The sequence below is a fragment of the Rhodofomes roseus genome (assembly GCF_022264815.1).
Source record: "Rhodofomes roseus strain CIRM-BRFM 1785 chromosome Unknown C8Q71scaffold_51, whole genome shotgun sequence".
Lineage (NCBI taxonomy): Eukaryota > Fungi > Basidiomycota > Agaricomycetes > Polyporales > Fomitopsidaceae > Rhodofomes > Rhodofomes roseus.
This window is the reverse complement of record NW_025953007.1, coordinates 24875-40062: the sequence shown is the minus strand read 5'-3', so window position 1 is coordinate 40062 and position 15188 is coordinate 24875. Positions and strand designations below refer to the sequence as shown.

The window sequence follows — 15188 nt, the reverse complement described above, 5'->3', positions numbered from 1 at the left end:
TACTTATGGTAGGAGTCGATGGGAAACGACTTCACATCAGAGTGAATCAGCTCGAAGGGCTCTGTCGCTCTCAACGTAGATGGCGGAAATGCTTTGTTATGCATTTTCCCTTCCGTGCATCCTGGGCATATAGGATCCTCCCTAGGGAACTCTATCGAAGGTGGGAAACCCTCGGTGTGTTTCTGTGCTTGCCGTAGTACGTCCTTAGAAGGATGTCCTAGGCGGCGATGCATAGTGTGGTAATCGACGGAATAAACCGTCTGATGGATATTCATTGCGTCCTGTGAAGGCAAGGACTGTATTTCGAATATCGTCGAACTAGGGTGCCGCGGCTTGAACACATATAGTGGTTCACGCGCTCCTTGTTCATAGAGGTCGACATGCTGCGCACCACTGCGCACTGTCATTCCTTCACGGAGGAACGTTCCCATGGATAGGAGACGTTGATGAAGACCTTGGAAGTAATAAACGGGGAATAATCTGGTCGTCGTATGACTACCATCGTCATTCTCGAAGTTCAAGAAGACTGTCCCACGCTTTGTGCATACGGCAGAGCCGTTTGCGGTCGACAAGACGATTGGCTCACTGAGGTCCTCAATCTCAGCAAAATCATCTAAATTGTTGGAAAAATGTAATGATGCTCCAGAGTCCAACATCCAGGAGTCTGACAACTCAACCGGCTCTGGTTCATGCCAAGCCTTAGCTTTTCCCTTACATTTGGTGCACGCAGCGAAATCGCGCAAATGCCGACAACCAACTGATTTGTGCAACGAACTACTGATATATTCATTCGTTACACTGCAACTACGACTGCGAATACTACGTCTCTTTAAAGTAAACCTAGTGCGTCTACTACTACATGCGGCTGTATGAAGCGCAGGGTTAGTAGGTCGCTTGGGAATAGAAGCTGAAGGGACTGACCCAGCATCAAAGTCCTCCCCTAAGCCGGCGGCGTTAGCCAGCTCGTTGTCGATGTCGTACTGACCGTCTGATCCCCAATCAAGTGGATCCTGAGTTGTAGGACCTTCGTCCTCGTCGTACGAGTTGTACGTCCCGTCCATGATCGCGTCGATCGCATGGCCTACTTCAGAACCATGACGAGAGCGTTTGGACGCCCGAGACTCTGACTCCGAGTCGGAGAGGTACTCCTCAATCCGAGCGGAATTGTCAACGACCTCAGACAACGTCGTGAGACGCTGTGAGGTGCCAGAGACGTCGATGTCTTTGGCGAGCTCGAGGGCACTCTTGAGCCACCGGTGAGCATTCTTGCTGTGGCCGGTTTTGGCGGGACGGGTGGTGACGGTGTGAGACTTGCTGCCCGAAGGCGCTATCTCGACGACTTTGGAGGTGGTAGGACCCGCTATTGACGCCTGCGAGGCGAGATGCGCATGGTCCGTATGATCTCCTTGGTTGGCGCGGGACTTAACTTGCTTGCCGCTGCGTTTACCGCGCTGCTTGCCTTTGCCCTTGCCTTGACCTTCCTTCGCACCGCTGCTGCTGCTGCCATCCTGGCGCTGCTGCTGCTGGTTGAAGTTTGGTTTGCCGTGCTTACGCTTAACGGCGGAGATCTTCTTCGCGCTCTGCGAAGATGACGCCTGCTTGCCGCCTTGCTCGTAGGCAATGACGACAGACTCCCGGACGTAGTCGATCTTCATCTCCGTAAGCTCTTTGGCTTGGAGGATCGTGGTGACGACGGTGTCGTACCGGGAGGGCAGCGCATTTAGCGCTATCATCGCCCGCAATGAAGCGGGGATGTCGATCCCTTCGCCCGCAAGCTTGTCAAACGCAGCTGCAATGTTAGCGAACATCGGGTTTGGGTGCTCATTCGGAGGGATCCGAGCATTGATCGCTGTCCTAAACTCCTTGTAAACACCGGCGGGGGTCTGCTTGTCATAGAGCGCCTTCAGCTCGTCCCAGAGGGCCTTGCTGGTCGTCTTATTCTTGACAGCCGCCTTGACGGACGACGTCAGGCGAAGACAGATCGACCCCTGTGCCTTCTGATCGCGCTGCAGCCACTCGTAGTAGACTGAGGGATTCTCTGTGTCCAGAGTAGGCTGGGGCCAGGTCGAATTGACAATGATCCAGACCTCCTGCGCCATGAGGAAGGCTGACATGGATTCAGCCCAGGCGCGGTAGTTGGAGCCATCGAGGATGGGGACAGCGGTGAAGAGGGTGTTGGAGGCCATTGGTAGAGGGTTTGAAGTGATAAACTTGGTAAATGGGGAATACTGACAACGATGTCGTCAGCCCTCTACTCAATGACGAGTGCAGCCTTAGAGGCGCAACCACCGCTATGGTGCATGTGCTGGGGGTAGCAGCAACAGAGTTGCGCTAAGACCTGCAGCAATGTACGCGCATAGTCCCCCCCTGGCTTCAAGCCACTAAGGCGAAGCCACAGGTAAGCTGGTGCGCACACTGAGACGCAGCCAGTGAGGCGCAGTACTCAGGCAGTGACCAGGGCTCATAACCTGTTGAGTAGGCAGCTCCACACAGTGGTGCGCCCTCACAACTTACCTGAAAGGTTGCTGATGCTTGATGCACACGCAAGTACTTCGACTGAAGGTACTGGGGATTGAGCTATGCTACTGGGGTCCTTATATACATGAGGAGACCGCTTATCTAAGCTACTGTATAGTACGTTCCCACGACATACAAGGTAAGTGGCGTAGCCATGTGATAACACACAGATGACATCATAGATGACATCACGGACCCGGAGCTTCCCATAGAACCGGTCCGGCCTGTGATTGAACCCGGCAGCCCGGTAGGTGCCTTCCTAGTTCAACATGGTCGGTTCTATTTGAGCCATCCCTGGGGCCATACAGCCCTGCCCGGCCATGCCAGTTGCTCGCAGAGTTCAGGAATGCTGTCTTCGGGGCTGCTTGTTCTGGCGACGAAGCCCCTCCTGACCTGCAAGTCCAGGGCACTGATACATCACACTGTGCAGTTGTCTTCAAGGACATGCTCGGTCAGGCTGCAGCTGGCCATGATTTCACAGAAATCCTCTCTAAAGATTGTTCATTCTGAGTGTAAGTTGTCCATCAAGTGATTGAACCTCTGCCTGATCATCACTCTTCGAACAGGGTACAGGCTCTTTCAGATGGGCACTCGATTGCAGTATCCTCAGGAGATGGCTTGGACAGACTATCACAATCCTACTCGCTGGCTTCAAACAATATCTGTCGTCATTTTTCACAGCACGACTTGGCGAGAGATCACAAGTTCTCGCCTGTCCTCCCTTGCGAAGCTTTGATCAATCTCGCAGACAACGACTTGCAATTCTTGGAGCAATCACAGGGATATCTCTTGTCAATGGGCTGGCTGTCCCAGGTATTGATGGAGCTTGGCTCATCTACCTCCTGAATGGCTGCGAGTTTGCAGCAATCACAAGGGAGGTCATGGAAGCTTTCCACCCTCGTCTTGCTGCGAAAATCGTTGAGCTAGACAACATGGGCCGAACTGACGACCTCACACCACTCGCACACCATCTTGAGGTCTATGCTGGAATTGATGTGAGTCGTTGTTTGCAGAACTGGTATTTCTGGTGGCGATTCTGACGAAGTGTGCTGCAGGTCGCCCACTATGCAAAATCGGGATGCCAAAAGTCATGCTGCCCTTGCCCCGATTCTGCTGTATCGAGCCTTGCTAGGAAGCGATGCTGTCGTATCACATGCAGACACACGAGCCTTTCTTTTGGGCTTCAACCTGCCCTGTGCAGATGGTCTTACCCTGTCCAAGGTTTGTCAAGCCATGTTACGATCCTTTGTAGCCTTCTGAGGCGAGATGATTGCTTCCAGGCTGCACAGGCATTCACTGGTGGACCGGCTGCTCTCGTCATTGAAAGCTACTCAACACAAATCACTGGGTATGCCATGCTGCAAGACAGCCTTGATATCCTCGTCAAGCACTCGGTTTTGCTGCCAGTTCGTTTGATCCCAACTGCCGACTCAGGTCCCATGAAGCTCGCCGATGTTCTCAGGGGCTTCCTGCAGCGAACTGGGATCCCTTGTTGTGCGTCGTTCGAGAGAAAGCGAGCTGCAGGCCTGTTTGAGTCTGAACTGGTTGAGCTGGGCGAGATTGACTCTCTGAGCTTCCGACCTCGTATGCTTGTGATCGCTGTGACAGGCTCTGATTCGATCGTCAGCAGTGAACCCATCCAGGTTCGTGCATGACATCATCCAAAATTGTGAATATGTTCGCTTACGACCTGTTTGTGTCGTCACTTTTAGATCACCTTTGTCGGTGACAACGACAGCGACTACATCTGTCCTACGAACACTCAGAGGTATTGTCTGGAGCAGGGTATTGTCAGCTGGCAGACTTGCTTCAACTCAGGAACAATCCTGACAGGGTATCTGGCTCTGGTGCCCCTGATGGACCAGCTTTGCTCATCGACGCCATAGATAGCTGGTTGCTCGAGGACATACTGACTGCGATCGCCACCCCCCATGGAGGATTCTATTGATTCCATAGTATGGCTCGCCAGGTTCACATGTATCGCTTTTTCCTGACATAACGACTCATGCCATTTTATGCTTGCATCGCCTCGTACCCACTATTGCCCCTTCCTAATCTGTTCTCCCTACAATATCACTTCATTTCACAGACACTCACTTTTAATATACCATGTTTGCTCTCGGCCGAGTGTGTTCCTCGCCTTCGTTCGGCATGCTAGGAGGAATTTCTATAACATCAGTTCACGAAATAATACGAATGTTGAGGCTGTATTGGCCAAATATGGACTGAACACAAGTTCGTATCGTGCCACCGCCACACCCGAGCTGCCTCTGCCCTCCTTTACTCACCCTCCTACACCTGTCCGGATGTCTCATCTCGCCGCTCGCTCGCGCTGGCAACTCCATCATGTTGACGTTATCGGTCTGCACAAACCTGCAGAACATGCTTGTTCCACGGCAGTGCGTTAACGCCGTGCGCGCGGTGCGTTTGTGTAGCTAGTGCAGACTGGCAACAGCAACAACAGGGAGCCGTCGCGTCTGGCCTGGCTCACCGCTCGGATGTGTCGTGCTCTTGCAGGTCGCGTCTTCGCAGACAGACAAAGCACCAAGAATGTCGCACTCACAGCATGGTCCAACGCTCACGGATGTTTGTTCCACAATTGAGCAGCCACCGACTCCATCCAGCCCCGATATACCTGACATTGTTTGAGACATCCTTCCTCTGACCTAGTGGACGAGTCGCCGTTCACAGAGGAGGAAGATGTGAGTCGCCTGCCAGTGACTCCCATCACAGAGTTGAGCACCGAGTCTGCGACGCCAATCCCGACGTTGCCAAGTTCTGAGTCCATCACACCGACACCGTCGACAATCTCCCTGTGCTCGCCGTGCGTGCTCCGCCCCCACTGCCAACCGGCGTGCTCCGGACCGACGCGTCAGCGCCCCGCAAATGCGATGTGTCGCCCTTCGAACGCGCGCGCCCGCACCCGCCCACGCACATGCATTCCGTGGCTGTGCCCGCTGCCCTCACTCCACCCTTGCACGGCCCTTGCGTGCCCGTCGAACGCACGCACCTACCGCCATCTTTGGCGCGCTCGCACATATGTCCCTTGTCACCGCCTGTCACGCTCGCTCCGCCCTTCGCACGTTCACCCTCGCGCGCCGACCCTCCTCGAACCCCATCTCCATCGCGCCCCGCCTTCCACGGTACCGCCTACGGCTCTGCTCCAGCGAACGGCCTGCAAGTTGCGTATCAAGCTGTGCAAAACCGCACGCTTGGTACCGGTAGCTGCTCCGCGGTATTCAGTTCAAGGCCCGAGGTCGGGCTGCCGTGCCCTCTGAGCGATGACGAGCCCGACGCGTCGGCGCGTACGGTAAGGCCTCGACAGGAGGCCACTCACCCAACTTGGACGGCCGAGGTCCAGCCACAGGTCCGACACACAGGTTGCCTCGATACGTGCAGGAGCAACCGCGGCCGACGGCCCGCGTGCCGCGCACTTGGACAACGCGACTGGCGACTGTGAGACCGTCTCGCAAGACGCGTCAATCAGTCAACCAGCCCCAACGAGCCCATGGAACATCCATCGCAAGGGGACGGGTAGAGAGGTTCGCAGGGAGGAGATGGCACCAGTGAGTACCTTGAACCCCCACCCTCCAGCCTCTCCTCTGCCCTCGTGCTACGCGCGCTTGCCCTCTCCCATTGCTCCTGTCCACGTCAAACGCGCACGCCCGCATCCGCTGTCTCCAGCGCACCCACTCCAGCCATCTCCTGCGCGCTCGTACCCTGCAAACGATGGACAGATGCCGACACTGCCGGCGATCAAGGACTCAGGAGCCGACCACAACCGCGACCATGACCGCCGCGCCGAAGCCTGTGCACCTGCGCCAGGTCGTGAACCTCCCGTGTCGACATCGTCAGCGTCCTCCCAGACGAGTGCGTCTACGCCTGCGTCAGCATCGTCTCCCAGGTCGACGATCCCACCTGCGACGACAAGCGCCCAGCAGCGCGCACGCTCACGGACGATAGAGACGCAGAGGGTTGGCTCAGGACTTGCGAGTCCAGGTTCACTTGGGCTGCCTCGCATCCTGGGTGTAGAGCGGCTGACCCTTCCCGGGCTACCAGATCACGGACTCGGGGCTTCATATACGATCTATGCACTTACTATTGTCATTCAGGTGTCTACATTGAACACCGTCCTCTTCCCGGCGGCATTCCCGGACCACGTGCGGAACTTCGTGTCCAAGCTCGCACCGAACGCACACAAGATCAAGCTGAAGAAGAACGGGATCACGGTGGACAGCATCCACCAGTTCTACCTCGACCGCAAGAGCGGGGAGCACAAGTACACGGTGCTCACGCAATTCTATGAGCTCCCCACAGTCGGGCACAGTATCATCTTCTGTCAGGTGCGTACGCATTGTGGCCCGTGTGAAGTACGAGTACACAGCTAACAGCGCACACACAGCACCGGCACACAGCAGACCAGATCACGCAGCGGATGATGGCGCAGGGGCACAGGGCCACGTCGCTGCACAGCGCGAAGGACACGGCGGAGCGCGACACGATCATCGACTCATTCCGCGAGGGCCGCGAGAAGGTGCTCATCACGACGAGTGTGATCGCGCGTGGGGTCAACATCCTGCAGGTTGAACATGGTTGTTAACTACGGCCTCCCGCTCCTCAACGAGCGCAACAACTGAGGGAACAAGGGCAACTCCCGCCCTGACATCGGGATGCACATCCACTGCATCGGTGAGTGTTGCGTGCGGGCCACTGGCAAAGCTGATGTGGGTAGGATCCTGGCAGGGATCGAATCAACCCTCCTATCGGCCACTCCGCGACGAGCTGTATTTGACAGTACTGTCGAACAAGGGTCGCACCGTCAGCTGCCACCCGCACACAAGCATTCCGAGCCCCGGAGCGACTCGATGCCGCCTGCACGGACACGCACAGCGCTCGAGACGTGTCCATACAGCGGGCACAGTTCGCGCGAGCTGCACTTCGAAGGTACACGCGCTGGGTCACGCGACAAGTGCCCCAACGTTGAATTCATTGGGAAACCCGCGGACGACACGGCGGACGGCCTGGGCGACGCGAGCCGTGTCGAGCATCACGCAACGCGCGTTGGGCGAGACGCTTGCGCAGTGAGCTGCACGGGCGCTAGCGCCGACCTCGCGCTTGACCGCCACCTCCACCTCGGCGATGTCAACGTGCACGTCCACCGCGATGTGCACGGCTATCACAACAGCCCGGACGAAGCCCGAGGCCCTCGCGCAGTCTCCAACGACGCGCGATCTGGGAATGTACCCCGCGGTAGACATGTTGAACAATCTGTTCAACTAGCATGGCCGCGTGGTCTGCTCTCTGCGGAAGACGTGCACTGGACACACCATCTGGGTCGGACACACTCGCTTTGTGCTGGTGAATGGTCAACCGACGTCTCTGGTCGGTATATACCCTCGGGCGACTTCTCTCTGGCATATCTCGACCTCTATGGCACACAGACCCACCTCGGCACTTGGACGGGCCATATCCGAGTCTTCCGCGGCAGAAACTCTCGCATGAAGGGATTCACTGCTCAGACGACCGCCGCCGCGACCACCGTGAAGATCGCGCAGGAAGTGAACACTCAAGACGCTCAATCACCGCCTGGTGTGACTGATCTTTGCGTCCGGCTGCGGCGCATGAAGGTGTTACGCGAAGCGTGACACCTAGAGCACTAGCTCTCAACCTAACCCTAAATGTAGGGACCTTAGGTTCTAATCGTCTTTGGATGGGGAGGATGGTCGAAGACGCTGCTAAGTCCATCTAGCAGGTCGAGCGGGGAGTTTCTGATATCCAAGGAGCTGGTGAAGCTTCAATAGATAACCAGGTTGAACTAAGGTTCAACCGCTACTGTACACAGGTCTTATATGCATGGGGAGTTCAGGGCAGGTCCTGGACGAGTCACAACTACCTAGCCAATAGGAGCGCGGGGGAGTGAGTCATGACGAGTCAGGGACAGAGTCATAAACGATGAGTCAGGTATGAGTAAGAGAGGAGTTACAACGAGTCATACTGAGTCAAAGAGCACGTGAACTGCCCAGGTTGGACCGGAGCAAACAGCGAAGGAGTCCGAAGACTGGGAGCATAGCGTCATGGGGTTGGGCCCATGTTAGGATAGTACAATGCTCGAGTGCAAATACGGGAAAACAAACGTTGACGTAACAGAAGGTACATCGGGTTGGATGGTCAGAGGAGGGCGAGCGAGGCAGCTGGGTGAGGCGAGGACAGGTCGCAAGGGGGAAGTAAGGACGGGCGAGGATAGGGCAGGCGGGGAAGGATGGGCAATGGCAAGCAAGCCCGACGTATGGATGTCACCCGGGTAGCCCAACGGGACACGCAGCACGACAGATTGTCAGTCTGCCACGTGCGCTGCAAACCAGGCAGCAGGACACTTGCAACCTCGCACTAGTCCGCTACCGTCATTACACGACAATGGACGTGCAGGTCCGGGCGCATCAGATCCGGAACGCAGGACTCTGGCGGCCACTTGCACGACCTCACCCTCGTCAACCAACGGCCCTCGATCCTCCAACGGTGATCTGCGCTTGGACGTCAACGGCCCAGCGGTGCAACCGTTCGAATACGTGTGTGGTGCAGCAGACTCTTTGCCCGCCGCACGCGCCGCTGGACAAGCCATGGGCTGCGCTGAGCTCGTGAGATCGGTGTGGTCCGTGGAGGATAGTTTGCGTGCGCGACCTTGACGTGTACTACTCACGGCAGAGCATCGATCTCGTGGTGCTCTCTCCGGCTACAACAGTCTTATCAGCATGCCCTGTGTCATGTCGTAAGTCCCTCCACTCACCTCATTATGGGTGTTGTCTCAACCATGTTCGAAGACATGCATTTATCGACCCCGCAACGCGTGCCGCTCGCGGCCTCCCAGAAAACCTCATCCGTCTTTGTGTTGGTATTGAGGACCCGACGGACCTCATTGACGACTGGCAACACGCCCTACTTGCGGCCTGTGCTATCACGTACGCCGCGGACAACTTCATCCGTCTGCCGAACCCAATCAGCTGTGCGGTCGAGAAGCTCGCATTCAACGAGTTGCACACAAACGCAAGCAGGCCCCGAGAGGACCGAGAGTGGTTCTTCAGCACCCCGGGCAAGGTCATCCTCTTTGGTGAGCACACGGTCGTACACGGTATTGTACACCGTCCTCTCACTCTCCGGTCATTCCGTACTAACTGGCATGCCTACTCACTGCACAGACGGCGATCACAGTGTCGGTAGATCTCCGATGCTACAGGCTCACATTGCCCCGGCACGAAAACAGGCTGTCGCTCTAGCTCACGGACACCGGCGATTACGTCCACGAGTGGGACCTGGACGGCCTTGCTTGGGACACCGTCACGCCGGTGCTCCCGGGCGAGCACCACGCAGACCAGCTCGACCAGAAGCTCATGGAGGCCATCGCTGCCCGCGTGCTCCCACCCTAGTCTGAGATGCCCAAGGGCGCGCACTCCGCTTCCGTCGTGTTCTTGTACCTGTACATAACGATGGCGCACGGCGGCGAGCGGCTATCGTTCAGCTTCACCGCGCGCCCTACGCTGCCGATCAGCGCGGGCCTCGGCCCGTCTGCATCCTACTCTGCGTGCATCGCGACGGCGCTCTTGCTCCCCCACCAGCAGATCAAGATCCCGCCCCTCCTGGCACCAATGCGGCCTGTGGGTGCGGATGACCCAGGGCACCTCCACATGTCGCATCAGGGCCGGCACGCAATATCGCCTGACACCGCGGAGGAGGTGAACCGCTGGGCTTTCGTTGCTGAGAAGGTGCTACATGGGAACCCAAGCAGTGTTGATAATTCGGTGGCAGTCTTTGGCGGGGCGTTGGCGTATACATGGCCTGGGTTCGGGAAGAAGAGCGGGATGGAGCAGATCCAAGGGTGAGTAGTGCGTGCAGGGGATGTGAGGGTGGTGCTGACTCCTTGTCTCTGTTGCCTTTAGCTTCAGGCCGTTGCGCTTCCTGCTTGTGGACTCGAGGGTGCCGCGTGACACGAAGAAGCCCGTAGCGAATGTCGCCATGAAGAAAGCGGAGGTGTGAACTCTCAGAGCTGCTGACGTCACGTAGCTCACGCATTGATCATGGTAGGAACCCGAGGCCGTCAACAAGATTATGGGCGCCATCCAGGCTATCAGCAACGAGGATATCTCCGCGTGTCATTCCTTTGCCTCCATCACCAGCCCCGAGTCTTGTACCCCCCACCCTGACCATGAGTGTCAGCATCATTACATCACGGGGAGATATACCATTGACCAGGTCTACTGTGAAGACTATACTTTCCGAGGCTCCGGGCACCATCCTGACACACGATGTCAGCTGTCTTTTGCAATATCTCAATGACATCGATACTCAATGGGGAGCAGAGAATCGAGAGATGGCACACAACTTAGACAAGACGGCGGACTCGGTTTGCCCTAGGTAACTAGTGTCGGGATGCATCACAACGGAGGCTCGTCCATCGGAAGTAGACTTGGACTGCGAGAAGACGGCAGGGTGCCGGTGCGCAAACACGAAGAGGTCGAAGAGGTTGGCGAGAACGTAGTTGTTACATACAGGCCATCCCTTCACCTTTCCTCGACAATCACGTTTTGAGGGTCACAGCCACCCTCATCTGCCGCTAGCTCTGTGACTTCGCCAGGCAAGTCTTTGTGGGAAACCTACCATCGCCCGAGCGCGCGTCTCTGCACCAGCTCTGCGCACTTGACTCTCTCTCACAGCGATCGTCCACCTTCGTCCACATCCTTCTCTCACGCACCTCAACGGCGGGGCGTGTTACGTCAACATTTGTTTTCCCGTATTTGCACTCGAGCATTGTACTATCCTAACATGGGCCCAACCCCATGACGCTATGCTCCCAGTCTTCGGACTCCTTCGCTGTTTGCTCCGGTCCAACCTGGGCAGTTCACGTGCTCTTTGACTCAGTATGACTCGTTGTAACTCCTCTCTTACTCATACCTGACTCATCGTTTATGACTCTGTCCCTGACTCGTCATGACTCACTCCCCCGCGCTCCTATTGGCTAGGTAGTTGTGACTCGTCCAGGACCTGCCCTGAACTCCCCATGCATATAAGACCTGTGTACAGTAGCGGTTGAACCTTAGTTCAACCTGGTTATCTATTGAAGCTTCACCAGCTCCTTGGATATCAGAAACTCCCCGCTCGACCTGCTAGATGGACTTAGCAGCGTCTTCGACCATCCTCCCCATCCAAAGACGATTAGAACCTAAGGTCCCTACATTTAGGGTTAGGTTGAGAGCTAGTGCTCTAGGTGTCACGCTTCGCGTAACAGGGCATCGCACCAAGCCCAAGCCTGCGGGCTGCGACGAACCTATTTTCACACCAGCTCGCTTGACTGGCACGCCACACGAATGCGACGCGTGCATGTGAATCGCTGAAGACACGCGCGACTTGGTCTACCGATGGCAAAGAATCCATAGGAGGGCAGCCCAGCACGTGTAGCATCAGCAGAGCTGCAGATTGAGTAGAAGAGCAGGGAGGAGAGGAGCAACCATGGTGAGTAGTATCACAGCCTATAAGCCCTTCCCTCCCTCTCGTGTGCACTGCACACGTCCACCCGCATTCGACACCACTGCGGCCTGCGAATATGACCCAATGATTACTAATCTACCTGTGTCCAGCGCGAAGACAGCCGAGACAGGGCCAAACCAGCGTGCAGAGACACGCATGCACGCCCACTCACGGCTCTCCTATCCACGCGCCCACATGCTTGCCCTAGCATAGATCGGAGCACGGCAAGCACGTGGGAAGCCTGGCCTGCACGGTTACTTGTCGTCGTCGCTGGCTGCGACACTCTCGACCCCGTTTTCCCGCTGCCCACCCCGCCGTCAACCGTGCTGGTCTCCTTGTCTTCATCTCAGATGCTCTGACTGCCGGCGACACGCCATGATCATCGTCACCTTTGCCTTCTGGCGCCGCGTTCCTCGCTGCCATCCTTGTTTTCCTCCATGTCCCGCCCTACACCCCCTGCTGTCCCCCGGCCGCCCGTTCTCTCCATCTTCGATGAGCTGCCAAGTCCCCCTCGCTTCCGGACCTCCTTGCTACCCGCCACAGCCAGCGAGCGCCCGATATCACCTGTGAACTCGATGGGTGCGGGCGGGGTGTCCGGGCCAGTGCCCCCAACCCCGTGCCAGGTGGATGCACAACTCGCACAGCCGCATGCACATCTGGACCGCACGATCCTGCAAGATAAGGATCTGGATCTGATTGAGTCTATGCTGTACAGCGGTGGTTTGGACATGAGCGCGCTGCTACGCGGACAATCCCCGCTCTCGATGGCAATGCTCCGCGCTACACCCGCCCCCGCAACGACGCCTCCGCCGCTTCAGCCGCCACCACGACGACGCGGGTACACTATCGGTAGCACCCCTATGGGCGCTGTGGGCATGGCCCACGGTCTACGCACGGAATCGACAACATACGAACACATCAGGGCGAGAAATGGGACGGCGGTACGGCGCAAGGCATCCCCGAGAAGTACGGACTTGGGGAACAGAACACGAACGGGCCGAATACATTCCAACTAAGCCAAGCACATGGTTACAGAAGGTGCTACGGACAACTACATGGGGTCAGTTGAGCGAAGGGCTTGCGTTACGAATGTTCCCTCCGTCCCCGTTCCTTCCGGACCCTCCAGCCTCTCGGTCAGCAGCAGCATTGGCAACGCTACGCGTGAAGCCCATGGGGCGTGGATTGAGAGCCATTGAACCCCTAGACGTGGCGAAGACTAAACGACGAGGAATTCCGGAATAATCGTCCGGAAGGTACAGCCCATGTGACAGCTGGTCTTGAATACCTTGGACCGCGGCGGAGAGCGTGGCTAGCCCACCATCGAGCTGGTCAAGGGTGTCGGTGGTCGAACACTGAGCATCACTAAGAGCTTCCAGCTGGTCGGTGACGATGTCCCATCCGACGGAAGAAGCGTGCTGGTTTGATAAAGCGAGCGGACTGTTGCGATAGGAAATGGCCGGGAGTGGAGCACCTTCCTCAGCAATGCTCTGCTCGGCGAGGACGCGGTTAGGCGACCAGGCAATGACGGGGTATGGCTCCGGGAGAGACGAAGCGTGCTCGGAAGGAAGGGTTGCAAAGACGGTGTCGAGGTACACTATCAGGGCGTGCACGGATGGTGTCTGGCGGACGGAAGGGAGAGAGATATCCCCGGAGGCTACGGCGATGCTACGGGACTCGAACAGCATGCGCTGGAGTACAGTCAGCGTGGGAGACGACGAGTCCTAGGAGAAGGACACACCAACAGCCAATGACTTCCATGGGCCCAGGCCAGCCAGGCAGTCGGATCGTGGGGGAGGAGACGGGGTTCCAAGTCGCATTCGTGTCGAAGGAGCTCGATGAGATGGTAGAAGCGGACGACGTATGGGGATTGCCCAGGGAGGGACATGGTGGGCGGAGGCGGTGAGGGAAGGAGGCTGGGGCTTCACTGGCCAACCGGAAGGAAGGGGGAGTAGGGGAGAGAACGGGGAGAGTCAGGAAGGTTTGAGGGCGTGGGAAGTTGGGGAGGGGAAGGACATGGCGTGCTGGCGCAGGGGAGGAGGACTCACTTACCACTACCACTTCGAGAGCAGACGGTTGGAGGTAACTCCTGTGAACCAGGACAGCTCTGTTTTCTTAGCGGCGTATAAATCTCTCTCTCTCTCTCTCTCTTGCGGGTCTGCGGCGAGCGTGCGTACTGCAAACTCTGCGTATTTGCGTGTCTTTGTGGGAACAGCGGTTCCATCGTTCAGCGGAACAAACATTGGGCAGCATAGCCTAAGCACTCCTCTTGCCCCTTCCTTCCGTGACTACCAATAGTTACGTCGACATCGTCCGACAACGAAACCCGTCGTTTCTACCGACTATCGACCCCTGCTCCCTGCCACCTCACACGGCCCTGGGAGACTCGCAACCTACACAGCGCGCGACCCAGACACGTTGCGGGGAACACATATACGCATGCGAACACAAGCATGGCGGAGAGCTTCGGGCTGCGTGTGGCAGGCATGGGCATGCTATTCACCCCGCATCCGCCCCTGCATCGAGCCTGCGTCCGGGCAGCTCCGGAAAGGGCAAACCACGGACGTCGCTTTTGTTGGTCTCCTCATAGTACGCATCCAACAAACGGCGTGCATCGTCTGCGAAAGGTTCCATGAAATGTGAGTGCTCTCATCCTGTCTTTGATCACATGGCAACGAGGCCTGACTCGGTACCGCAGCCATCACAAGGGCACTGAGAGTGATGCGCAGCCGTGCTTACACCTGAGCGTGTGTCTGGAGCTGAGCGTGTCGAAAGGGCGGTTATGATCGCACTCGGCGAAGTTGATATGGGTGTCTTCCAGGTGCGTGTGCACTCTTCTCTTTATTTGCTGGCAGTCTGTGGCCGCTGATCACACGTCTAATGTGTCAGAACTCTGGCTTATTGTGGCAAGAGCTCGACAAAGCCGGGAAGATGGAATTTGACCTCTTCTGGCGTATGCTCCTCTTGGATGCATACGCGCCCCAGATCACCAGCTCGAACGCCGACCTCTACAACGTACACTAGTACCTGTTGAACTTCAACTGTTTTAGGTGTTATCACACGGGATAGGACTTATCCTTACCCGTTATGGACTTATGTTCTACTATGCTACATATTACGTACATTCTTTTCGGATTTGATCCAGACCTGTAGCACAT

At 57.0% G+C, this 15188-nt stretch overlaps 5 protein-coding genes across 5 annotated transcripts; 4 read left to right on the top strand and 1 right to left on the bottom strand.

Annotated features, from left to right (window-relative positions):
- Positions 1-3582: 3582 nt before the first annotated feature.
- Positions 3583-4403, top strand: C8Q71DRAFT_728529 (uncharacterized protein; the record flags this gene model as incomplete). The annotated part of the gene is made up of 4 exons (XM_047921961.1): positions 3583-3738; positions 3798-4011; positions 4126-4160; positions 4230-4403. The coding sequence occupies 4 exons, from the start codon at positions 3583-3585 to the stop codon at positions 4401-4403; spliced, it is 579 nt and encodes a 192-aa protein (XP_047772322.1).
- Positions 4404-6254: 1851 nt separating this feature from the next.
- On the top strand, positions 6255-7117 carry C8Q71DRAFT_719172 (P-loop containing nucleoside triphosphate hydrolase protein; the record flags this gene model as incomplete). The annotated part of the gene is made up of 2 exons (XM_047921276.1): positions 6255-6860; positions 6920-7117. The coding sequence occupies 2 exons, from the start codon at positions 6255-6257 to the stop codon at positions 7115-7117; spliced, it is 804 nt and encodes a 267-aa protein (XP_047772321.1).
- Positions 7118-7382: 265 nt separating this feature from the next.
- C8Q71DRAFT_863825 (uncharacterized protein) lies at positions 7383-8162 on the top strand (the record flags this gene model as incomplete). The annotated part of the gene is made up of 1 exon (XM_047928239.1): positions 7383-8162. The coding sequence occupies one exon, from the start codon at positions 7383-7385 to the stop codon at positions 8160-8162; it is 780 nt and encodes a 259-aa protein (XP_047772320.1).
- A 1104-nt stretch (positions 8163-9266) lies between these two features.
- On the top strand, positions 9267-10772 carry C8Q71DRAFT_893689 (ribosomal protein S5 domain 2-type protein; the record flags this gene model as incomplete). Its single annotated transcript, XM_047928709.1, has 8 exons — positions 9267-9283; positions 9336-9648; positions 9711-9728; positions 9789-9923; positions 9954-10387; positions 10449-10539; positions 10594-10696; positions 10762-10772. 8 exons carry the CDS (start codon positions 9267-9269, stop codon positions 10770-10772), a joined length of 1122 nt encoding a protein of 373 aa, XP_047772319.1.
- A 2240-nt stretch (positions 10773-13012) lies between these two features.
- C8Q71DRAFT_793027 (uncharacterized protein) lies at positions 13013-13967 on the bottom strand. Its single transcript, XM_047925441.1, has 2 exons — positions 13772-13967; positions 13013-13721 (listed from the first exon to the last, which is right to left on the bottom strand). Exons 1-2 carry the CDS (start codon positions 13916-13918, stop codon positions 13095-13097), a joined length of 774 nt encoding a protein of 257 aa, XP_047772318.1. The 5' UTR covers positions 13919-13967; the 3' UTR covers positions 13013-13094.
- Positions 13968-15188: the final 1221 nt, after the last annotated feature.